The sequence below is a fragment of the Plodia interpunctella genome, chromosome 5 (genome assembly GCF_027563975.2).
Source record: "Plodia interpunctella isolate USDA-ARS_2022_Savannah chromosome 5, ilPloInte3.2, whole genome shotgun sequence".
Taxonomy (NCBI): Eukaryota; Metazoa; Arthropoda; class Insecta; order Lepidoptera; family Pyralidae; genus Plodia; species Plodia interpunctella.
In genome coordinates, this window is record NC_071298.1 from 3,759,406 (window position 1) to 3,785,201 (window position 25,796).

Consider the following 25,796-nt stretch of genomic DNA (forward strand, 5'->3'; position numbering starts at 1 on the left):
TTTTTTTTCTTAAATTAACTTTATTGTCAATATTCATTATGTTACATGAGGTACAATTAACCTCTGAGAAACTTCCAAGTTACAAATTGATAGTGCTTCAACACCATCGAATTTACCTTAATACTGAAGCATTAAAATCATTATAAACTAGGACCACAGTTCGTTGCATTCGGTGCAACGCGAATTCCAAAGGTCCGATGTTACTGAAGCACGAAACTAGAGTTTTATAAATATAGTATAAAACTAAATAAACAATATTCAAAAGGATTTGTGACTGTACGCGTTTTCAGTCGAGGTGCTTCGGTAGGGTCGCACCAACGAGGCCTGCGGTGGCGGCGGCGGTAGAAATCCATTTTACCATAGTATTTGTAAGATAATTTTACACCAAAAACTTCTTGAAGAAGTGTTCGAACGCGCTTTATCTATAGATATCGCATAGGTGGTCCGACATCACTGGTCATGAACTGGTGACAGTCCCTATAATTATCGTAAAGCACATCTATTACATACAGAGCTTTTGATCACGTGGTGCAAGACAGGCTGGTAGGTAGTAGTCGGTGCCGGCCGTAAGGTTGAGCTACATTTACATAAACATATTTAAACTATTGCTATTTTAATTGGCGGTCGGTTGTTACATAATCAGTCTGTGGTATATGGCCGGCCTATCTTTCGTTCCTACATATTGGTCAAAATTAAATGCACAACTAAAATTTACCTTATCCTAACTAAGCAAAGGCACGGTTGAAATAATTGTCATTTTAATTTTCCCTAAAACAACCTACTGGCTTTATTTTTACTATAATAATTCCTACTCTCTATATTATGATTTGAGAGGAGCAAAGAACATAATGTAAATAAATAATTGGTTTTGGTGTTTAACAAAACTAAAACTGAGTAAGCAGATAAGAAATAAAGTATAACACTCACGAAATTGATTTTTGAGACAAATTAAATGTTTAACAAAATCATAAACAATGCTAACAAAGTATGAAAATTCAAGATCGGCCTTGTAGTGATGCTCAGCTACTCTCGAACATCTCAATAAACTTATCTAAAATAAATCTCCAATTTATTTTTATATTATACAATTTCTCAGCAGTCGTTCTCTTGACATGCAAAATGTGCTAACTGTGACGTCAATGCGGCTCCAATATGCAACATGTCTCAAGTTCCTCTTTTTCTCAATTTGGAATAAAATAAAGGTCCATATTTCCACGCGGACAAATATTATAATACTTCACTTTTTAAAATATATGCAGAGGTGTTTATCTGTGCTGCTATTTACGGTAAAACAAAGCAACAGCGACGTAGATTTAGTTCAGGAGTTTTTAAAACCGCAAGAAATAGCAGCAATCAATCTTGGGCAGCAGCAATGGACGCGTTACACATTAAGGATTTTTATTTTAAATCGCAAATTTAAAAGTCTATTAAGAGAGTGACACATGGTGATGCTCTTGAGCGGCTTCCATTTCATTGAGTTACCTCTATAAAATTATCTCCTAAGTGCATTTAGTTTAGCTAGCAGAGTTTGTTGGCGAGCACACTGTTGAGTTTGTCTAGTGCGTAAGTTAGGTTGGTGTAGAGCTTCTTGTCGCAGCCGTGCTGCTCGATAGTGCTGAAGCGGAAAGTCCGGAAGTTCTTTTCAACGTCGATGTATGTCACCGCTTGCATCAGCGGACATAGGATTATTTTCGTGTGGTCTTGGAAGTTTATCTGTGAACAAGTTTACACATAAATTCGACTGCCTTGTGTTCAGTTCTTTGCATGGAAGACCACCAAGAAAACGAATATACAAGTATCTTTTATCAAGTAACTCCTTTTTATACAATAAAGTTAACCACATTTTTACACTATCCATACTACAAATAAACGGGGGTAAACACAGAACAGTTACCGCGGGTGGAGCTTTGCAATGCCTGTTGAAAATAAATAATCATTTTTGATTTTTTTTTCGCGTTGAATGGGATTGAGATTTGGCAAGGACAGCAGTAGAAATTAAAATCAAACATTTGGCCCTAAACATTGAATGTGTTATAAACAAAGCTCAAACATCAGTGGCGATTCAAATTTTGTATGAGATTCTTCTATGCGATCACACGCAGTTCCTTCACTGGGTAATTAATATTCGTAAATACCTTTGCGTCATTTTTTACCAGTCAACGTGTTAAAAATCCCATTTGTTACTACCTAAGCTATCTATCATCAATGTGCCACAAGTTAAAATGAAACAAAAATAACAAATCCACACCTGTAACGTTCCGTTAGTTAAATACATGATAACAGCGAGCGTAGTCCTGAACCACTGGTGTAGATGCGGCAGTCGCGATAGTCCATCAGTCTCTCGCACGGGCACCGACGCACCTGGTACAAACACATTACAATCAACAACAATTCTAATTCGATATTATTTTAATAAAATTTACAATATTATATTAAGAGGGAGGGAGGGCTTCTAGCTTACCACCATCTCATTTTAATAGATTTTTTAAATAAAGGATTAAGATAAGAAAATTTAGATAAAGTAGGAAGAACTATCTATATACAAAATGTAGTCACAAATTACGATAAAACTTTAGGTGGCTACCATTTTGTTTTTAATAAATCGTGGCATATATGTCTAATAGAAAACTATAATACTTTCCAATAAAATCAATTATTTAGTCTAATAAAATCTATTATTTAGTCTAGCATATTTTGTAGCACCACTTTTTTAATTTTCGCTAATAAATAAAAGAAATCGATAAAATGTGACGGTGGCGCTAATGAGCCCAGCTAATATGAAATGATATGATGGAATCAAAAGTATGAAAACATACCAGCTTTCATCAGATGTTCAGTCATGTATCTCCGGAAATAGGTGAGCAGTTTCATTTTCTTGTCAAGCTCCTGTGGGTACTTGCCCATCGTCATATATTGTTCTTGGCCCTGCCTGTTGATATAGTGTACGTTCCTGGAAAGGTGAAAAAATGTTATGGTACAGTTTATGGTTTCAAATTACCTTTCAATAACATTGCATAAAAGCGTTACTCCAGAAAAAGAAGACGGTAGAATATGCAACCCTGCCTTCTCAGCTTATTCCACCACACTAAGTAGTGAAGTATGAAAAATGTTTAAAACTTTGGCCAGCATAAGAAGTCAGGTAATAATAATATGTGTAATAGCATTCCCAAAGACGGTTGACGTCAGGCAGGCGATGGGTCACAAAATCTCAGTCAAATCTTCAAAATTTCAGTACAACATTCACGTAGTGGTCTAATTCTAGGGCGGGAACCACACGGCCCAAACAAGCGATACTCACAGTCCATTAGCCAGCATGATGAGCTTGGTGGTGTCGTTGAACATGACGCCGACGCTCTCGTCGCAGAGCTGGTAGCCGAAGCCGTACTTGTCGGAGTAGTCCACCCACTTGCCGACCCACACCAGCGGCTGCGAGCCCGGGTCGCTCAGCTCGTCCGTCAGGCATTCCGGACGGCATTTTAGCTGCAACATGTCGATAAATAAATGGAAAACGCTCGTGCACTTTTTGTATAACAGGCCTAGTGAAATTAAATTGGTATTTGTCCATACGTATACATTGTTGTATTCTTCTTTACGTGTCAATGGCATTCGATATATTGGTAAGAAGGCGACATTTATTACATATGACACAAGGTCCGATAGACATAAATCTCGGATATGATGTGTGAATCCTAATCCACCGCAATCATCGATCATCATAATTTTTTATACAATCCTTATAAAATGATTTGATATTTGTTGCTGCATTCTGCATAAGTAAGGAACAAGAGTTTATAAGTGTTAAATTGAGAATAGATGTTAGTTACCTTGCTGACAAGCAAGGCGGCGAGCTGGTCGCGCAACGCGATGAGGTTCTGCCTGTGCGAGGTGGGCTCCACCGCGCCCGCGCCCTCGCGCTTCACCGGCGAGTCCACCGCCATTGCCACATCTGCATATAACCACACATTTGTCGTTACAATTTCTTTTATATTACCTTTATTTAACCTATAAATTCCCGCGTAGCCCGATCTGACGCCTATTGTTGTTCAATCGTTTTTATCGAAGGGATTACCTGTGTAATTCTTGTCTGCTCTGTAGTGAAATTTGCAACACTTATGTGTGTTTGTTACACATTGACATAGTAACAAATCGTCTATGTGCACATACTATGTATGTGTATGATCTCCCTAGATGCCATTTGGTTTGGACTCTCACAAGATCCTTTGGATTTACCATAATAAAAATCATTAAAGTATTTTAAACATTAGACATATAATACCGTTAGAGTTGACTTCATTGAGCGGGCGGCGATGCAGCGCGACTCCCTCGAGCTGGTCAGTCCTGGGCGCCGTGGTGAGGCAGGACAGTGGGAGAGCCGCGGGCAGTATTCCCGCGGAGAAGAACTCGTGCTGCAGCAGCTTGTCCACGGACGGCCGCCGCTGCGGATTGGACTGCAGCTGAAGGACGATCATGGCCGCCGCCGGCTTGCGTAGTGACGACGGGATCCTGGCATTTGATTCGTCTTTTAGTTTGAAAATGGAAAACTCTAATTCCATGTGATCTGTGATTTGATCAGTGAAGTGGACAAATTGCTCTGTATTTTTTATATTAGTTAAGTTGCTCCGCTTTTTTATGGGGATTTTGGTATTATTCTTATTTACTATAGGTTTATAGGTTACTAGTGAAATGGGTTTTAAATATTTGATGGTTATATTTCTCCCATCTGCTATATGAATGTAAAGTAGACAATGAAAACAAATCCAAATTATAGTAGCGTGGGCTAAGGATCCACACCGTATAATATGGATATTATTTTTATTATATTACACACAATTCTAAAAAAGTTAATGCATGGAAGCATAAAAACTACATATGCGCTAGGCAATTAGTTGCTCATGTGCTTTGTTAATCACTGCGTGTATAAATTGAAGGCCCATTTAGTCAAATATTTTTTACCTGATTATACATATAGAATATAGAAGCGGTGGTTGTGTAATGGTTAAGACGCCCGCCTGTGAACCGAAAGGTCCTAGGCACGAATCCTACTTATGCCACATGAGTTTATATACCAATCTGACTCATGTGGAGGCAATGGTAAACGACTCCATTAATAGTGTCAAGAAAGTCGTTATGTTTGTTTCATGCCACGTAATGACCACGACCCTCAGCCATGAGGAAACTATGAAGAAGAAAACATATAGAGCTTGACATGCACATTCCTTGTATACATATATTTATTGGATTCCATAAAAGTACATTGAGACATGTCATACATGACCACATGAACGCTGTAATATGAAAGCCCTATTTTCACATGGTGTTTCTTGCTTCATTACGATTAGCAGTTTCATTCCCGATCCCCATCGTGGTACTTTCGTTTTCTGTTTTGCACACACACACACTTACTGACTGACGACAATTCGATTTAATATCGAATAGTTAATGTGAACAAGAGTAGAATACACAAAACACAAATGAAGCTTGCGCACCATCACCAACATTTGGGTTTTAACCTGTACTGCAGTTTGAGCGTATTGTCGTGGATCAAGGCTTGGGTGTATCGAGCGCCCAGAGATCGCAAGGGCCCCGCGCAACATACCCTCAACGCGAGGTACACCCCCTCACTATTTGGGATAACATTACATTACATTTCCTAATACAAAGTAAACCCTCATTTTGCGTGTATTTGTTGTTGTTTTTGTTCATGTGCTTGCTAAAACTGTGTTCTTGATATTGTAATAGAAAGAATATCATCAGCCATCTAAATGCACCTACTGCTGGGGCATTGGTCTATTATGGATAGATCTGAAGAAAAAAAAATAAGCCAAAAAAAAAAACGCAAAAATTTGGTAAAATTATAATTAAAATGGTAAAAGGCTGCACTATTCTATCTCTGTATTATTTATTTGCAGTCAACAAATGACAATGGTATGATTTAGCACAAGATCCTGCGTTGAGTTTTGGCATATATAATTACAGTTGCTAATTACACACGTCAGCCAAATTAACACATTATAAAACTCTGTTCCATACTAATTTCACCCATACACATGGTAATTTCAAACATGCATAGTAAAATCCAGAATGCAGAGTTCCCGCCACGAAAGATGATCCCTTAGGTGCGGCGCTACAGAGCTCGTATCTGACAAAACTATCTCCTATTGATAGTTCTGTATAATCGCGAGGAACTTCTTCCATGGAGGGGACCCTACAAACATGCACAAAGCAGTAGTCCTTACCTATATTCGCATTGCTTGATCCTCTTGTAAGTATCTTTGAGTGTGGAAGTTTCGAACGGCGGCTTGCCCACCAGAAGAGTGTACATGATGCACCCCAGACTCCAAATATCCACCTCAAAGGAATGGCCCTTCTTTGTCAAAATTTCAGGTGCAATATAGTTAGGGGTGCCGCATAGAGTCTGCTTTCTCTCTCCTGTAAAATTATGGATGTCATTTGGATAATATGTATATAAGGACAACTCATACAGATAGAGTTGGTTCATACTTCACTACTGTGTAGTCAAGAATAATATTGTAATATGAGGTATAAAATATTAAAACACTCCACTGTTAGGAAAAAAATTGTGTTTCCACAAACAAAATTTGTAAATAAAAATTTCTCATGATAAACTATTGTTGGGAAGTATTTATTTAAATATTTTTTTAGAACTGTATAAAAATATTGATTTTTACCTTCATATTCAATCCGGGCAGCAAGGCCGAAATCTCCGATCTTGACATGTAAGTCATCGTCAAGGAACAAGTTGCCGAGCTTCAAATCTCTGTGGATGATTCGTTTACTGTGCAGGTACTGGACGCCCAGCAGGATTTGGTACATGTAGAAGCGGGTCTCTGGCTCTGTGATTGCTTTCCTTCGCTTGTGCAGCTCCATCATAGACTGTCATCAAAATTTTTGATTTAATTTTTTCACATCAAAGTAGGCAAACAATTTATGGGTTGACTTATGGTAAACAAACAGGAGTAATGGACATCAGTAAACAAATAATTGTTGGGTTGAGACTTGTTAAGGAATAGACACTTTTTTGAAGGTCCCAATGTCGAAACTATTCAGAAACACAAGTTTTTATTAATAAAATTAGTCTTCATGCATGTATTAAATCTCTCAAAACTGTATTTATTTGACATGTTATCTGTTATGTGGTACTTGACTGAGAGCTGTTTATGATAGTCTATAAACAGATCAATTATACTTTTGTTCTCTGCCTTAGCCAAAATGGAATCAAGTAACCTATTTCTTACTTTTCAATCAGCACATAGGCCTGTGAAATAACAACCTATCTATATGAATGTACTTACCCGACGCTTACAAAGCTCAAGGATAATATAGATGTTGAGCGAGTCCTCAAAGAAGCTATGGAATCCGACTACATGCTTGTGCTGCAGTGATCGATGGATGGAGATCTCCTGTGCCATCTTCTCTTTCTGGCTCGTCTTCACCATTAACTTCTTGGAGACTATTTTGCCCGCATATATTTGGCTTGTAGAGGTGTCTTGTATTTCGTAACATTTTGCAAAACCTCCCTGGAATGTGCTATATCAATTAAGAAAGGACCAAATATAGACCAAAGCAGTGGTTAACTGCTCTAACGTTTATTAGGAATTCTTAATACCTTGTCTAATTACCTAACTTTACTGACTTATGATCAAAGTGTTGAATATTAATTTTAATATGTGTGACAGAACTTCTTAGGGCTTCTTGAGGAAATCAACCTGTATCAACCCATAAAAAACTATAAGTTGTGCTTAGTATATATTTCAGTATACATAGATAATGAGTATTCGTTAGCATTAATTATTGGGATATGATTGAAAAGATATGGAAATGTTGCCTATGTAAGAATAATATTAGCATGTTAGGCATTTCACTCAAATACACAGAATTTGAATAGTAACTGACATTTTTTTTTAAAGTGCATTGCAAGCAAATAACGATTTACGAATGAGTACATGTATAGAAAAAATAGGATTTCCTTTATAAATACTAACAGAATAATTATTGATTGTAACGGTTTTCTGTGAAGATAGGTAACAAATGCTAGATCACAACATGATACTACTGCCAAAGTTTGTGCAACTTAGAAGCAATAATCTCTTGTATATATTTGTAAAAAGATCTTTGTATTTTGTAGGTTTTACAATTTTATAAATATACAAATAACTCACCTTTCCAAAAAATCTTAACCTCTGGTAAGTACAATTGGTTTGAGGATCATGTATGAATTCTGGGATTTCTTTCTTTTCGTCTTCTTTGATCGACGTCATTTTAAACTAGCTTAAATATAAAACAAGTCAAATATAATTTTAAGTTTTAAAATAACAGTAGTTTTGGTGATTGTTGACAAATTCACAAAGGAGATTTCAAACGGCCATACGTTTGAATTGAACTTTGAAGTTTGAAGGCTGCTGTTGCAAGTTGCATTGAATTTGAACCACGCGACCAATAGATTCTCAGGAATTTCTACCAGTGTGCCCATGTAAAAAATATTTTTTCTACCGTTTCAACGTTCGTAGCAATATTTTTTACTGTAAGCTGGTATGTTTATTTTATTTCTTTTTTAGATATGCATTTTTCGCGCTAATAAAAAAATATGAATAGCAATATAGATGGATAGAAAACTGTGGACTTCTCAGAGCCATAAGATGATTCTCAGAGCGTTTCGAACGCTTCGGCCGCGCTGTCATTACAATTTTTCAAATTTTAATAAAGACTTATATTTTACTATGTACTTATCTGACTTAACAATAAATAATCTGTAATGTGGTAATGTTAATTTTATAAATGATTGATTTTGGTAATGATTCCTTCCGGATCGTAATTACAGCGCGGTCGAAACGCTCTGAGAACCAGAAGCTCCGTTTTTTAGAAGTACAGGAGCACGTGAAGAAACGAGATAGAGTGCTAATATCGTTTGTCCCTTACCGTGGGTTCGGTTTTATAACGCCCAATCTGCCGTATCTGTATGAGATGGATTGGAAAGTTTTATGGAAATGTTATTTCTCTCAATTGGGTCCGTTGGTATCGAAACGCTCATTCCTAGAGCGTTTCGACCGGCGGCGACCGCCGTCATTACAGTTTTTTTTAACAAAGCCTTTTTGGCTTAATTTAATTATAATACGCGACCTTAAAATAATTAATCTGTGCTGGAGTGAGGTTAATATTACGAGTGATTGATGTTGGTACTCCGGAGTACTTGGACACAGACGCGCGCGGGGCCCTTTCTAAATCTATGGTCTTCGACGGATCGTGCAAATGTCGAACGCTCTAAGAACAAACTTTGTCTTTAGCTTTAGTTGTCTTTGCTTTCATGTTTATGGTTTGGAGCGGGAAGATTCAAACGAGGAATGAGAACTTTATTGAGGAATGATGACAAAAAATGCATTGTATATGTTTTATTTTATATTTAATGGAGTAATAACGTAGGTACCTAGTGATTAATTTATTCTTTAGATAGTCATGGCTCTCATGGGGGCTGGGTAGGATGACAGGTAGGTAGGTGCATAAATAATTAAATTTTATTTCCGAAGCTAAATAAAATACAGTACTTAAAGACAGTCGACCGCACGATATTACTCTGCATGGATCTTTATGCTGTGATAATAGAGGCGTACTAGCCATTATTTTGTATGTGCAATACAAAATAATGGCTAATACGCCGATTTGCGGTTGACTGCACACCGAACTTTTATTTTAGTATATTACTGATCTCACCAAAAATAACACGGGAACGGGGAGTAGAATACTATGTTATTATTTCTTATTTATCATTATTTTCTAGTTTATTAATATACGTTAATCTCCATTACATTAACCCATCACGCGTCCTAGTTCCTTACTGAGTTCATTACGCAAATATACCCGACGCGTCCCAGTGCCTAACCGAGGCACTAACGCAGTCTATTGTCTTTGGTATTTTTTCATTCACTTGAATGCGATTGGTGTTTTCAAAAGTTATGTAACAATCAATAGAAGTCTTTATCCGGTGTTTTGTATTTTTTTAACATTAAAATTATTATTATAAATTGGTAAGCGTTTGTGAGTTTGTATATTTGAGGTAGGTAATCTTCGAAACTACCAAACCGATTTCAAAAATTCTTTCACCATTAGAAATGTACATTATCCAAGATTGCTATAGGCTATATTTTATCTCAAAATTCTCACGGGAGCGAAGCCTCGGGCAACACCTAGTGTTCTTAATATCTTAATCCAAGCGACGAGAAAATGACGAGATTTATGCCCAAGCTTATCTTTTCTGTTTGCACTTGAATAGTAAAATCAATTAATTAATGTATAGTAAATGGAATCATCTATAAACTGAATACTGATAACGACATTGGCAGTGATAAAAAATTATCTCAACGAGTCAGTCATGGTATCGTTTCCTGTGTATGGAGCGACTCTGGCGCATGACCGTCAACTTTCAAGAATGGACCCTATCGCATTGACCGTGACTAGGTATTGTCGTAACTAATGATATGTATGTATTAATTAGTATAAATTATTGTCTCTCTCCCATCTGAGTGTTTTGCCGGTTACTTCCTCAGCCGTTAAGCATCGGAGCCCATGGTCAGCTTTCCTACATTTTCGTCGCCACTTCGCACGGTCATCGGCATCTCTAGTTGTAAAACGAATACCTACTAGTATTTTACCTCTATCTGAATATAGCCCCCGGAAAAGTTTCGTCAAATTCTACCCGTACTAACTACTACCCTACGCATCCATAATTATTATAAACAATGTGATTTAATGTTATGTATCGCAGTTCCACAATACACGAAATAAATATTATTATATCTACCTAAACTACCCGCACGTTTTGTTGCTCCCATGATCCCTCCCGTATTAGTATGATATAGTATAAAGGTAACCGCACATAGATCGTCATCGTATCGCCTCCGATGACCTCTTCGTTTGTACACTTAACGTTTTCGGGTCAGTCAGACACAGCCATAAACCCTAGTGGTGAGAGAGAAAGAAAGAGAGTGGTAGACGCATCCTGTTGGATGAAATGAAACGCAGCCAATCAGTCTGTATTAGTCTCTGTTTATTTATGACTCAATGTCTTTTTCCAACTGTGACTTTGTAGCGTTCGTTTTGCCGCCAATAAAATATCAAGTTGGCCGAAAATCACTAGTTTATTTTATCACAAAACTACAATATTTCTACACATCATAATGTTTTTCTATTGTCATTATTCAGGCAAATAGATAGGCGATATATTATTTTCTATATTGCTTTTGCATCATTTTTCAATTAAAAGTTGAATGTCTCTTATCTCTATTCCCTTTTGACATGATCTCCTACGACCACGAGGTTTGATAAAAAACGCAGGTAGATACCGACCAGGTGATATTCGTACAAACATACTCAACAAACTAAATTGATGCGGTTTTTTTTAAATTGTTAACATTGTCATGTCTGCGGTAATCCTTAAGGTTTAAAATGATGCGAAACAGTGCGTGTAGCCTGTTCTCATCACTCAGTGGCTAATCAAGGCTCTGACCGAGCCTGCACAAAGCTGTCTTTTTTTTAACAACATGAAAATCATGAGTCTGCCTGTGCTTATAAGTGTTTTAATGATAGTTTCAAAAACGAATGCCGATCGCTCTTGGCTCAGTGTTGATGATTGTAAGTATTTTTTTTAATAAGTCTTTTGTTTTTATGTAAATAACATTAGTTTATTATGCACAAATTCTAAATATTTGTTGCACAGTTGTTGTATATGTTGCACAATAGGTACCTATCCATTGTACATTGCTTTGTTTATGAATTGTTTAGTGATATTTTATCTTGTGCGTTTACTAATTTACTATGTATAAGTTGACTTACTAACTTTACAAAACTGTCTTCATTTGTTAACGATTAGGGATTGCAATTACGCAACTCATTCAACCGGATATGAATCCATATGTGGGATTGATCAATACTGCGTAGTTCCCGCGGGATGCCACATTTTCCAAATTATCCTTGAATTATTGTTTGTCTATAATACGTCGAATCTGATCGAATAATAGTAAAGTACCTACAAGTAAATTCGTATTCAGTTTTATTACGTCTTAATTTAGAATTTATTGGCATCATAACATTTGTGTAGGTATACCATTTTAAATTAAGTCTTATTTCATATATCAATAAATAAGACAACATAATCTGATCAGACTGATGTCTAAATCAAATCCCAACTTTCTTTCACTAGATGATTATTATAGACTTTGCTAATGTTAGGTTACTACGGGAATGGCCTGTGTACGGGAATGTTGGATTGCAATCCCCGTTGACGATTTATTTTACTACAAAATCGTTGATTACAGTGTTTAGAATAAATTAGCGTGGAAAGATAGTAAATAATATACTTAATTTAATTTTAAAAAGTAATAATTGAAATATATTCCTTTTACTAGGTAAGTACTTACTTAGTGTGTACTTAAGTACCTACCTTCTAAACATTTTGCAATAGATTTAGATTTACATGCTAGCTAGGTAATTACATATACCTAAGTACTTAATCACGAATGGCAAGTAAACTGTACCTATTTCGTCCAACATAATCCTTTATTTTTTGTTGTAATAAACACGCGTGTAGGTACCTAACCAAAAAGTTAGGTACTTAGTAGGTGTTTAGCGGTCTTAAAACGGTTCGGTTTTTTAATTCGTTTGTACTTTTTATTACTTGAGTCTTAATGACAGTAACAGTCACGTTTTTATCTCACGTACGGGGATGACAAATCCAAGACTAGCGATGACTGATAACATAAGACTGAAGACAACTATTAACTGAATAGTCGACACAGTAGGACAAGATTCATAATTCTTTAGTGTCAAGAATTTAAATCTATCGGAAAGTCAATTCTGGGCTCCAACGTTTAATTGCTGATGAAGTAACCGGGACAATGCTCAGTTGACATAGAGAATAAAATCACTAGAAACTAGAAATTATCTTAGAGTTAAGACTATTGACCTCGTAACACAATTGTTCACAGTAGCAGCTGATTGGTTGAGCATTTCCATCACAAGAATCACGTAAAGACTTATAAGCAATTAGTATCACGATCACGGCATAGGCTTAAGATATAGGCGTATTGTTTAAGGCCACAATGAAACGCGTGGTTGAAACACGCTCGTCATGAATTCGTGACTGAATACACGATGAAATTAAGAAAGTTTCAGAACTGAGATGTACACTCAAAGCCAAAAACATTAGCCGAGCCATCATCCGCAAGTTTTCCTAGGAAATATTTCTTCTTCGTTAAGTATATTTACGAGCAATACTTAGTAACTACTTGAATCAGTGTAACACATTTATATAATCTAAATAATATGCTTAATAAATGAAAAAAAAGTGATGATATAAAGTCACACTCACAAGAGGCAAAGCTTGTTTCCTAAATTTTTTGAAGTGCACTGAGTCGTGATTAAAATAAATACATTATGGATACATCACAATAAGAGATGAGTGTTCTTTGTGTTATGGTATATTAAGTTAAAAAGTTTAATTCGAAAAATACTTATTTTTCATATTGACCTGATCGGGGCATGCAGGACTCTTTGTTCAAAGACAAACTGTTTCAGCACTGTGTGTAGTTAATCGTATAAGTATACCGTATGCCACTTCTCTAACAAATTATCGTAGTCTTTTTATTAGCCAGTGTGTTATTGCTAACACTGGTGTCAGTCATTTTATTCAAGTCACCTAAAGGCATCTGGCATGACTAATCTAGTGTCACAGAGATATGTACATTACTTGTTAAATATTTTGTGGACTCAATAGTAGTAACGTTAAGTGACCATATTTTTGTGCTGCTGAATGTATTCAGCGAGGTCAGGATTCTGTTGATCTGTTGTCTTGGTGACCCCCTTCCCTGGTTTAACGAGGCAGAAGTTACGCAAGGTCATGCGATCGCGGTTTCCGGAGTTATCAGCTTCAGGGTTTCCGCTGTTTTATCGGTGCAATATTAAATAAATGATTATTTTCTGTCCTTGCCGAACTGGGAAAGTAAAAAAGGATAGAATGACCAGCTGCTTCTCCACAAGGACTTGTTGTCATGCGAGCGCAGTTTTAGACTTCTATTTATATCGTATTCGTATAGCATCGTAAAGTACTTATATTTGTTATTGTATTTTAAAAAGTATCAGTAAAATGTAGGTAGTTAACGGTAGATTCATTACATAAATATTTATAAGAATTTTAAAAGACCGTTAAAGACAAAGTTAAGGCGGCCTAAACAATAACAAACTTCCAATGTCATAACCGTAATCACTTAGCCGGAAATGTAGGAAGATAATATGTACATTTCTTTGACAATAGAGAACATATATAAAGAGCTATACCATGTGCATAAAAAAACATCGCAACAGCTTTGTTTTTTTAAGTGGGTTAATACAGGAGGGCATTTAATTTGACTTTATATTAAAAATAAAATCTAAATCTTTTGGATTGCAATTGTAAAATACATACCAATTTTAGAATTATTATTTTAATAGTTTGCTTACCTTTGCCATCGAAACAATGCGTATTAACTAATATAGTTCACTGACTTTTAATAATAATAAACTAATTGCAGTGGAAAATCATATCCGCGTAGAAGATCTTCGAGAGTTTATCAATGTGTACAATACGTCCACAACCACATCTTCTCCGGCTGACCAGGATTACTTCGCAGCTTTTGAGGTTACAGAATTAATGCTATGTTATATTTAAATCATTGAACAATTAATTGCACTAACCGCTGTTTGCTCAAATCAGTCCTCAAATCAATCACACAGAGTCCCACAACAGGCCTGCCGGTGCCCAACAACGTGGACTGCTTCGGCCTGGGCTCCCTTACTCGCCAGTTACCATGGATTTTCAACATGAAACCCGACACTTCCAATGACGTCAACACACATTTCTATTTCAGCTCTCGGATTAAACCACAAAAAGTACAGGTAACTAAATGGGTAAAACCTAAAAATTTCCAGTCCTGCCCTGACTACTTAAGTTACAAGAAAATATGACTAACTCGTTATTATAAACGGGCATTTGAATCATCTAAATTCGATGAAAATGAAATGAGGACTATTTCGCGTAATATGTTCGCGTCAATCTTTTGACATTATTTTGATTATAATTAAAAATTCTCATTATTAACCCTATTGCTGTGAATTTATCAATTCTTAGCAAATTATTGAAACATGAGTTGCAGCAAAAATAATGAAAATGTACGTATTTTTGTTCATTTACTTTGGAATAGTTATAGCAAAAACACAAGGGCTTGAATTTCAATAATGAAAACATGTGCATATCGTATACAGTAAGTACCACACGCTTATCCCTTGCGGACAGAATCAAAAATGTCAATTGTAGGTGTACCCCGGTGAGCAATTTGGACTCGAGTGGGCGGACTTCAAGCCCTCCAGGCGGACTGTCATGATCTACCATGGGTTCATGAGCCACAGCAATGCATCCTGGGTGAATGACATGACGAGAGCATTATTGGCATGGGTAAGTACTTAGAAGTCGTTTTTGGGCAAAGTTTAGGTATGGATTAGTAATTAAGTTCTTGAGGACGTTCGCGAGTATAATTCGCGGTTTAAATCATCATTAAGAGCCCCTGTCGGTGAAGTTCCTTCCGTTGTTCCATAACCATAATATTTTCCATTTTATTGCTTCATTTCTGGATACGATACGATGCCCATTTTTTCTTTTCTTTGCTTAATGCAAACTTCAATGGAGACGAATTAAAACGTCTGCATATTTGATATTTGCAACACCTTTCATAATTATATTTTAGCAGTGGATTAATCAAAAAAATAAAAGTGTTAATGACTTATTGTTATACTATAATATATATTTACTGTAGAAATAAAAACATTTTAGGCGGACTTAAACGTGATTGCTGTCGATTGGAGCGGAGGCGGCGATACATGGAAGTATTGGCGAGCGGTCGCCAACACTCGCCGGGTGGGCTCGGATGTCACCAAGTATGTCAATAAGTACAACCTCACATTTATCTCTCTCTGTCTTCTGGGGATACGTAGACAGAGAAAGATATAGATCCCGTCATATATACTTTTCAAAATCTATTAGAAAGTATTTGTTGTATTACATACGAATTGTTTTAGTTTCATGCGACAGTTGATGGCAGCATCAGGAGCTAAGATAAAAGATTTCCACTTCATAGGACATAGCCTCGGAGCACACATCTCCTCTTACGTTTCATACCACATTGGAGGTGTCTCCAGGATTACTGGTAAGAACTAAATAGTTCAATAAGTAAAGATAAATAATAGAAAAATGCTGAAGCGTTGGATATTTTTAAAACTTATTTGCATACTCAAAAAGGAGGCCAATGGTGAATCGGATTCAGCCACATAGTTCCGTCGTAGCAAGCATGGATTCGAGATGTGCAGGCAGTTTTTGATAGTATTTGTATAAATTATAAAGTTTTTATAGTTTAGAAAAGGTGCAACTTTTTTCTTTTACCTTTAAATCAACGTACGTACGTACCGACACTCAACAGCAAGGCAAGCGGGTAAAACGATCAGATGAGACAGAGGGGAATAAACCACAATATTAGTCCTGATTCATATTCTTGTAGCGTTATGATTATGAATTTTCGCTTTCGCTTCAGGATTAGACCCAGCTCAGCCCTGTTTCCTAACGACCGACCATACGGAACGTCTAGATAAGACTGATGCAGATTTCGTTGACGTCATACACACCAACGGTCGACTGCTGAAGAAAATTGGATTCGGATTGCCTGATCCTACTGGTAGAATATTTTTATTTGCTTAAAGGGCCGGTAATACAGTATTCATATCATTGTTTGAGTACATTTTTTTCTAAATCTTTTGTCATAAATGCGAACATGGTTTAACTTGCATTGAGTTTCTGAATAGTCGGCCTTGAATGGATGACTAAAAATGTAGTATTGCGAGCAGAACTCCTTCGTGCATTGGATGTTAAGCTATTGGTCTCGACTTCACCAATCCGCGCCTTTGGGCCCGCGTGGTGTCTTTGGGCCCATACTCCTTGTCCACTCATTAGGAAGGCCAGTGCTCCAACATTGTAGACATTAAAATGGTTGCTGATGATGTTGATTGAAAGTGGCATGTGGTGCCGCCCTAGAAAAGGACCTCTAAAGTCTGTTTCATGATATGCAGGTCATGCAGATTTCTATCCCAATGGCGGTATGAAGCAGCCTGGCTGCTACAACTCCAGCAACTCCATTTGGGCTCGCCTCATTCCAGCATCATTTTCTCGTGAGTTTATTTTTCTAGTAAAATACAAACTTTAATCAAACACTGGTAAGCTCTTGAAAATTCTCTAGTGTACTTTAGTGAATTCGTATTTGAAGAAATCTGACAATTAATCAAATAGTTCGTATTATGTCTTGAAAACGGCTATTTTTGAATTTAGATATTTCCATGATAGATAAATTCTTTAAAATTGAAAAATTCAATCTAGCAAAAACTAAAGGGATAAGTCCCTATTAGCCTGAATACGGAACTGCGTAAAATTACGTGCGTGACTATCGCACTAGTTTGAATGAGCATTGTTATTTTAACTTGTTATTCTATTGATCAATGCCAAGGATACGCAATTTGTACTGCATTGTTGCGTTTCAGGGCTAAAGCAGGCGATCTGCAGCCACGGCCGAGCGTACCTTCTGTTCACTGAGTCTTTAATCAATAACAATTGCTCGTTCAGAGCCCATCGATGGAATCTCACATACGAAGGGTACGTTATATCATAATTTTAGCACTTGAATGCTGAAATTCTTCCATCGGAACATATGAACCCTAAGCTCTGTTACGTTAATCGTGGCTTCGTTCTTCAGAACTCACGGTTCTAGGCATGGACTCACGGTTCGTTCTTTATTTTGAGGAATATGTCAGTAAGTACGTGTTTGCAATTTCATCGTCTCGTGATGGTAGTTTACCTTTTACTAAGTAGATCTTCACAAATTTACAAGTTTCTTCGAAGAATTAGTTATATTTATATACCTTTATATAAATAGAACTTTCGGTTCTGGTAAAGGAAAATATTCGTAGGTAAACACGTAGTAACGTGAAGTATAAACGGACTAAGACGGTATATTGGAAAAATATCTGACAACAGTGTTATATATAAGCGCTTTTAAAAAATCCTGTTTCTTTTTTAATGAAAAATATGGATCACACACGTGTGATTATATCGAAAAATCATGTATAAAAGCTGTCAGTGATGCTTTGGCAGCGGCGCGGGGCGAGCCGCACCAATATAGTTCAACTTCTAGACTGAAACTATAATCGACTTTTCCGTCTATAATCTCACGCGAGTGGTCCGTATATTGTAACTAGAAATATGAACAGTAGGTTAATTGAAATACTCTAATATTTGCAGTGTGAATGCGAGTCTAAAGGCTCTTTGCAATAAAGACGGGTCGTGCTCTGAGATGGGCATCAATGCGGCGGGCGGGGCCGGCTTGCCCCGGGCCAGCGGGCCTTACTTCGTGCTCACCACTGAGAAGGAGCCATATTGCCGTGAGTGCTTCTACAATATTCTATATTGCTTTAGGTATATTTATAAATACGCGTCACGATCCATAGCGTGGCTAAGGCTACCGCCATCATATAATTTATCGTTGAAACTTTAGATAATTGTAAAAATATGCATAATTCGGATACATGATTGGTATATGTGGGTTATATCGATCAATATAATTCTTAAGGGTAAAACTGTACCAATATCATTCTTAAGAATAACTGTAAACTTTTTGTTTCTCATAAAAAATGGAAATCTGGAGTCATAGAATACAAACGAAGTCACGGGCATCTACTAGTTTTACAATATTTCTGTATTATTTCATGCAATTCAATTACAATGAAATAATACAAAGGTAAAAAAAGTGAGCCGAATTAGAAGTGGGTCGTAGCGGCTACCAGTGTGCTACGACGGTCAGCGTGTGCTACGGGCGGCGTAGGCCCGTAGCTCATCCCTGCTACGTAGCGGCGTAGGCCCGTATGTCATCCTATGGTTGACCTGAATAATTTTATTGTAATTTTTCCAAGGTATTTATAGTTTCCTCGAATTGCCTCGACAGATATTTGTGGGAAATGGAAGAGGAGGCCTTTAGAGTAGTTTAGTAGTGGGACAATTAGCTAATAAAATAAGTGCTGAGTATGTCAAATATGCAAAATGGTGCAATAAAATTAAAATAATTTATCATGAACCAAGCACAACAATGACGACTCTTTACTATCGTACTATAGTATGCACGCGATCACGTAACAATTTAAAATTTATTATAGTGGAAAACTTTGTATTTTATTTGTTCGCGACTCTACTTGTGTTTAATTTTTAGGGTCCCGTATAAAAAGTACAATAACGAAACCCTTGTAGGATCAGTCGTATATCACAGTCTGTCCGTCCGTCACAGTCAATTTGCTCTGAATCTACGTTCGAATTGTTCGAATCGTCCTCCCTTGCGCAGAAAAACTCAGAAATTATATGTAGTTTCGACGTACGTCAACTTACGACAATGTCAAAACTTATAGAAAACAACGAAGAACAACGGACTCGCGATGTGCTGCGTCGTCGCAATGGAGAATACGACGACGCCGATGTAGTAATGGGACCTAACTCTATGTTGAAATTATTTTTTTTTATAAGCTGCAAGTTTTTTATATGTTTGAAATAATTACCAGCCACCGACTACGAGGTGCGGCACCCCCCGGCAGACCTACTCCGCGACTTGCGGCAGGGCTTCGTCATGACGCAGCTGAAGAAGATCCTCCCCACCACGGCCTCGTACGCGGACCCTGAGGGCCGGGACATGGACGACGTCACCACTACCACGGAACGGGGGTGGTTCAGCCGGTGGTTCGGCCGATGATATAGATTGATTAAACAGACAGCACATCGACCTACCTAGAATAATTGCAAAATCACCCCTAATACCATTGCATATATGCCACGATGTTAATCTGCGGTTGATTATACAGTCACTAGTACATCAATCTATTCTAATTTATAGCATATTCGCCTATGTACTGCGGTGTGTGAGGTAACTTGATATGCCGTCGACTGTAACCGTGCATCCACACCGCAGTAATTATTAGTTGATCAACGAACTCGGCAACATCCGATATCTAAAAGCATCACAATCTAATTTTATCTAATGTTGCCGTGTTGCATTGGATGCGCGGTTAATAAACCAATTTATAATACTCTTTTTATGTTTGACTGATGTTTTATATGTAAATTATTTATTGTAATGTAAGTTAGAAGAATTATAAAAATAAAATATTTAGACTGTTTTAAGGTTATTTAAGGTGTTTAATTTCATTCTTAAAATGAAAGTGAAATACTTCGATAATTATAATCATTAAGTAGTCAAATAGAAGTATATAAATCTCTCTCGTAAGTCTGACCGACAATGACTAGACGAAATGACTGGGAGCATACTTCAATTAAGTATGGAACCTATCCTTGTGGAGTGTAGGGAGTATTAGGTGAAAATTTACGAAAAGGTACTTTTTCTACAGGCGGTGTCATGAGTATCAGCTAGTGTTGTTCAAATAATAAATAAAAGTGTATTATCTATTCAAAGTAAAAAAATTACATCCAAGCCTTTTTTCTAAACGTAGTAATTAAAACCCCCGGATAGCATCATAACAACGGTTGTGAATATTAATATCAGGAAATTGCTTTGTAATAATGTTAAGTGCCGTTCAATTTAAAGGCTTTAAGTGTTGTTTAAATTACGTTCTCATTTAGTTAACTAAGCAACAGTAAAAATGATTAGACAGTATTTTGGTGATAATAAAAACAAAAATGTTTTACGTTTGAGAAACTCAAATGTAAAATGCTTGAAGAAATTAAAATTAAAAAAGAGGTTTATATTTTTCGGCCAAAATAGTGGGATTCATGGTTTGCGACATTTGTTTGCGAACGGAGCGTTTATTATTAACAGGTAAGTAAAGATGTATAGCAAAAACAACGGAACTTTTGAGAGCTCACGTATTCTCCGCCGAAGCGTAGGCGTTATAGTTGACCTTTAAAGCTCTCCTGAAACCCTTATTTAAAGTTCTAATTTAGTTATGTTTGTGTGGCAATTAATGTGGCCAAATACTGGAAGGATTATATAAGTAGCTGTGTGGCTCAGCCCAAGTTAAAAAACTGCCTAAATCTCCACCTTTCCTCTAATCTAATTTCACGCCAAAAATCACATACAATGCATTTGCACGTTTTATAAAAACTTATCGTTGTAGGAATATAATTTTACCAACACGATTTTGCAATGCAACTTAGTCGTAAAATATTTTGAAGGTTATTTTGGTTGCTGATTGTCTTGGCTTCCGCCGGGTGCCTGTACCTTCTGCTACTGTCCGATGAAAGGGACGATCTGAACTTCACTCCCGACAGCCTGTACTTGACCTGGACCACCACCTTCCCGGCGGTCACCGTATGCGAGACATATTCTGGGAGGGCTGTGCAGAAGAAACTGCTCGAAAAATACCGTAACTTCTATAATAAGTTATTTTGTTCTATGTATAACGTGACAAATAGTTAATTCATTCAGGGACCTTTTTTTACTAGCAAACTACACACAACACCTAAGCCTGGACTTCAGAAAGTACATAGCGGCAGTAATGTATGGACGTGGCTCGTGTAGCAAGTCTATCTGCGTGCCCTGCGGGGACAAGGTGCCGTGCGACTTGCCCATAAGAGAAATCTTTGACAATGTAAGATTTAGATTATCATTTTGCTATTAGGTACTTAGAAACTTTTCTTTTACATATTTTTTTATTGGTCTATGATGACAAATAAACACGTTTCAATTATTTAAGGCTCAAGTAAGCTCTAAGAATGTAATTACCATAGATAAAATAAAGTAATACCTTATTTGCAGTTTTGATAGACTATCCATCATCACGGTGTTGTTATGTTTTATACCCGATTAGTTAATATAAATAAATATATTAGGACAAATATATTACACACACAGATTGAGCTAGCCCCAAAGTAAGGTCTAGACTTGTGTTATGGGATACTAACTCAACGATACTATATTTTATAACATATACATATATAGATAAACATCCAAGCCCGGGCTAATCAGAAAAAGATCATTTTTCATCATGACCCGACCGGGGATCGAACCCGGGATCTCTCGGTTCAGAGGAAAGCACTTTACCACTTCGCCACCGAGGTTGTCAATATAGTAAATATAGAAATGCTGTTTCTCAATCTGGTGGAAAATGTTGGTAGACCACATAATTTTATTTAATTTTGTGGTTAGCTCAATTATAGTGATTTATCAATTAATTAATAATAAATTAATCTTTTCAAATTGCTGAGAGATAATGCTACAGCAGTTCACAAAATATACTTACCTTACTTCTTAATAAGTATTAATCATTGCTAGCTCACGAAATAACACACAAGATCCCACATTTTCACACTGGTTCCAGATACGTCTTAAGTGCACAGAGTTACTGTCAAACTGTTCGTTCAATGGCATGGAGTTTCCATGCTGCGACAAATTTCACATCGTCGACTCAGAGTACGGCCCATGCTACTCCTTCAACACACTGCAGAGCGAGTGAGTTGATAAGAGAATTATCACCAAACAAAAATGTCATAGATAAGATCAACGATTTTTTTAGATATGAAGATCTAATTAGGACAGTAATCACTCTTTACAAAATGCCTGTATTTATTACCTATTCATTGCCCTGCTGTTGCACTCGTGCTTTCCTCATTAATGTAGCCATAATGTATATAAATATTTATTTAAATCGAATAATAAGGACTACAGATTAGCGCATTCAAATAAATATACAACTTTTCTATCTATAAAAAATTGCTTTGTATTAAAGAGTGTACAAATATTAAACTACAACGGCAGATGGTTTTTTCAAAAGAATGGCCAGATATTTTTCCTTATTTGGGACACGTCGTCAAAAGGCTAATAAAAAGCATATTCGTTTTAAACATTACATAACTTTACAGAAATTCCGATCTGGAGTCGCTGTTCAGAGTAAACAGATCTACGGGTCCAGGCAGACTGGACTTTCGAATTTCAGGGGACTCTGAAGTGAGTACGTATTTAGACTACATATAAAATAAGATATCTATTGTTATGTTGTGTAAATTGATAGATAAACGTTTTTAAAGTCATTTCCCTCAAAACAGATTACGAAACTTACCGAAATTCGAATGCCGTCTTTAGCCATTGGCGGCTTTAGTAGTTTTGATTTTTAAGAATAACTTCAGTTATGCTACAAAAATATCAGTAGGATCGAGAGGGAAGCCATGCCGGTATGGGCGAATTATTTCATATGCTTTCGTCTTAATGTTGAGACGTGTACCTGTACAGGCTTCTGTTATAATTATTTTATGCCTATTAAATTAATTTATGTAAAACTGTAAAAGGTCGCCGTTCATAGTCCAGAAGAATTAGCGACGTTGGATTTGGACCCGAAGTTCAAGTTTGAGGTGAAGTTGTACCTGGAGAACAGGGTGGAGTACTTCTTCTCAGTGGTGGAAATTGAGAACGATAAGGTTCTAGCTCGAGAAGACATGAACGTCCGGAGGTGTCGATACTTAGACGAACTACCGAACGACTTCTATAAATATCCGGTAATTTTTATTTTTACTAGATTTTTTACGACATTGAATTTATGTTTACATATTATGTATGTTTTTCTTTAATTGGTTTGTTGCCATTCATTTCGATGAACGTTTTATTTAACATTTTTTGCATTTCATGCCTAGGTGTATGGATATGGTGCCTGCCAGCTTTCTCATAGTACCGAGCATGTGTTCGAACATTGCCAATGTATCCATCCCATCAGGCTTAAAACCTGTAAGTATTTAACGCATACGGTGGTGTTATAGTTTTGACGTGTCTGTATGTCTGTGATATTATAGCTTCCAAACCATTGTTACATAGAATGTTACAAACGGATGAGTCTAATTTCACTTGTTTTTTTTCTTGATGATGATTTTTTTTTTCTTGATGATGCTTTTTTTTTTCTTGATGTTTTTCTTTTCTTTCTTGTTTTTTTCTTGATGATGATGCTTATTCGAAAGTCTCTATCTCAACTTTAAATGTCGGAGAAATTTTCAAAATATGTTTTTATTGACAGATTTGCTAGGGTGCATCTCGTCCTAAAGACGCATAAAAGATGAAGCTTTTTCTAAAAGCGTATGTCGCTTTTTCCAAAAGCGTGTTTGATGTCTTAAGTTGATATCAACGTAGAAAAAATTACATTGCTCTCGTAAACTAATTTAATATACTTTTAAATGTTTAATTTGAGATGTAGGTGTTATAGTGGTGTTAGTAAATTCAAATGAAAGCACATTCATGGATTTCTCTGTGTATTTTCACTTCAGTCAAGCTGAGTTGTTACTCGTAATCAAATATTAACTTGTCGTAACTTTTTTTTTTCAGATGAACATTTGTTCTGCAATTTCACTGGCATACATTGTGTTGTAATTCATGAATGTAAGTCTTCAAATGCATATTTTTAATTACATATTTAGTCCCTGATTCGGAGAGTGAATACTAGCTCAGACTAGTCCAGACTAACAGCCTTGTCTGATATTGCTAACAAAAACACCGATTCATTTATATAAGTTACTAAGTAGTTAGTTTTAAGAATATTGTTACATCATTTACTATGGATTATGTCCGTGTTTTATTTATTTTGCAGTTGAGAAATCGAAATTAGGCGTTGACTCGAAACCTATGGCTGATGACAACTGTCTGCCCTCGTGTGTGGAGAGTGAACTAACCACTGTGCACATTTCCAGGTAAAAATACATTGTAAATATCAGGAACAAAGTTTCGAAGAAAATCGTCCAAAGCCGTCGTTATAACGTCATGTTAGAGTATCATTTAGAATGGAGCGTTTTGAAGAGTCTAAAAATATATAATCATATCTTTGAAATCTTTGAAAATATTGTCATTTTCACAGTATTCATTAGTGCTTCTAATGAACTTCGAATAGTCATCAAAATAAAAATTTCCTATTTAAAGTAGTTTAATTTATTTACATAAGTTTCCGAGTAGTTTTCTTTATTTTCACTTGAAATTGACCGATATGAACTGCCTTTATAGAAGAACATTGCTATTTAAATTGTTGCAGAAAATGGGTACAAGCAGCGGAGCCGACCAAAGGAGCGTCGATTACTATTCAGATGATAGCGCTTCCTACACTGCGGTTCCAGAGGAATCTCGTCACTTCCAATTTGGACATTGTTGGTTAGTTTCTGTGTACCTTCAGTGGTTACAACAGCTCTTTAAATTTTAATATGACTGTCAGATGCGGCAGAAGATTTTCGTTTTATAATAAATGAGACTGCTCATTACTAATGTATACGAATGTTTTGGTGGTTTTACTTGATGGATTTAATATTTTTTTAATTTTATATGTCCTACGAAATTCTCTCAAACTCGCTACTAATGTAATTATCCATTTAACTATATGACTACTTTTTCAGTTCAGTTACTTTTAAAGTAACTGAACGAAATCAAGTAACTAGGAATAAAGTTTTCGTTGCCTTTCTATACTGTGTGTATACATGTATATTTTTGAATCGTTATTATTTTATTTGTTTCAGTGAACGTGGGAGGAATGTTTAGTTTATTCTTCGGAGCGTCTATTTTTAGTTTTGTTGAGATCTTTTACCTTATTTTTAGAAAACAATAATATCAGAACACTTCAATTGACTATGGCATCTAGGCATATTCATTATTTCGACACACCAAATTGTTATATGTATGCTATGTAATCATAAAATATATTTA

The 25,796-nt window shown here is 36.3% G+C and overlaps 3 protein-coding genes across 3 annotated transcripts; 2 read left to right on the forward strand and 1 right to left on the reverse strand.

The window, feature by feature from the left end:
- Nucleotides 1-8,483, reverse strand: polo. The gene is made up of 10 exons (XM_053745229.2): nucleotides 8,181-8,483; nucleotides 7,314-7,538; nucleotides 6,690-6,894; nucleotides 6,237-6,429; nucleotides 4,277-4,503; nucleotides 3,825-3,946; nucleotides 3,299-3,480; nucleotides 2,817-2,950; nucleotides 2,249-2,361; nucleotides 1-1,713 (listed from the first exon to the last, which is right to left on the reverse strand). Exons 1-10 carry the CDS (start codon nucleotides 8,277-8,279, stop codon nucleotides 1,519-1,521), a joined length of 1,695 nt encoding a protein of 564 aa, XP_053601204.1. The 5' UTR covers nucleotides 8,280-8,483; the 3' UTR covers nucleotides 1-1,518.
- A 2,960-nt stretch (nucleotides 8,484-11,443) lies between these two features.
- On the forward strand, nucleotides 11,444-20,304 carry LOC128669978 (pancreatic triacylglycerol lipase-like). The gene is made up of 11 exons (XM_053745272.1): nucleotides 11,444-11,643; nucleotides 14,577-14,683; nucleotides 14,779-14,940; nucleotides 15,359-15,496; nucleotides 15,872-15,975; nucleotides 16,117-16,244; nucleotides 16,626-16,766; nucleotides 17,158-17,256; nucleotides 17,623-17,734; nucleotides 18,380-18,519; nucleotides 19,684-20,304. The coding sequence occupies exons 1-11, from the start codon at nucleotides 11,553-11,555 to the stop codon at nucleotides 19,869-19,871; spliced, it is 1,410 nt and encodes a 469-aa protein (XP_053601247.1). The 5' UTR covers nucleotides 11,444-11,552; the 3' UTR covers nucleotides 19,872-20,304.
- A 153-nt stretch (nucleotides 20,305-20,457) lies between these two features.
- LOC128669979 (uncharacterized) lies at nucleotides 20,458-25,749 on the forward strand. The gene is made up of 11 exons (XM_053745273.1): nucleotides 20,458-20,951; nucleotides 21,308-21,498; nucleotides 21,578-21,723; nucleotides 22,453-22,583; nucleotides 22,994-23,078; nucleotides 23,417-23,623; nucleotides 23,759-23,849; nucleotides 24,438-24,491; nucleotides 24,700-24,799; nucleotides 25,135-25,250; nucleotides 25,610-25,749. The coding sequence occupies exons 1-11, from the start codon at nucleotides 20,776-20,778 to the stop codon at nucleotides 25,696-25,698; spliced, it is 1,386 nt and encodes a 461-aa protein (XP_053601248.1). The 5' UTR covers nucleotides 20,458-20,775; the 3' UTR covers nucleotides 25,699-25,749.
- The last annotated feature ends 47 nt before the right edge of the window (nucleotides 25,750-25,796 follow it).

Coding starts and splice junctions, on each gene's coding strand:
- polo (XM_053745229.2), bottom strand. CDS start 8,279: ATGACGTCGATCAAAGAAGACGAAAAGAAAGAAATCCCAGAATTCATA. Junction 6,430..6,689: donor TGCCCGGATTGAATATGAAG/GTAAAAATCAAT, acceptor ATAATTTTACAG/GAGAGAGAAAGCAGACTCTA. Junction 3,481..3,824: donor CCGCCTTGCTTGTCAGCAAG/GTAACTAACATC, acceptor GACATGTTGCAG/CTAAAATGCCGTCCGGAATG.
- LOC128669978 (XM_053745272.1), top strand. CDS start 11,553: ATGAAAATCATGAGTCTGCCTGTGCTTATAAGTGTTTTAATGATAGTT. Junction 17,735..18,379: donor TGGAATCTCACATACGAAGG/GTACGTTATATC, acceptor TAATATTTGCAG/TGTGAATGCGAGTCTAAAGG. Junction 18,520..19,683: donor TGAGAAGGAGCCATATTGCC/GTGAGTGCTTCT, acceptor AATAATTACCAG/CCACCGACTACGAGGTGCGG.
- LOC128669979 (XM_053745273.1), top strand. CDS start 20,776: ATGATTAGACAGTATTTTGGTGATAATAAAAACAAAAATGTTTTACGT. Junction 23,850..24,437: donor TCCCATCAGGCTTAAAACCT/GTAAGTATTTAA, acceptor TTTTTTTTTCAG/ATGAACATTTGTTCTGCAAT. Junction 25,251..25,609: donor TTCCAATTTGGACATTGTTG/GTTAGTTTCTGT, acceptor TATTTGTTTCAG/TGAACGTGGGAGGAATGTTT.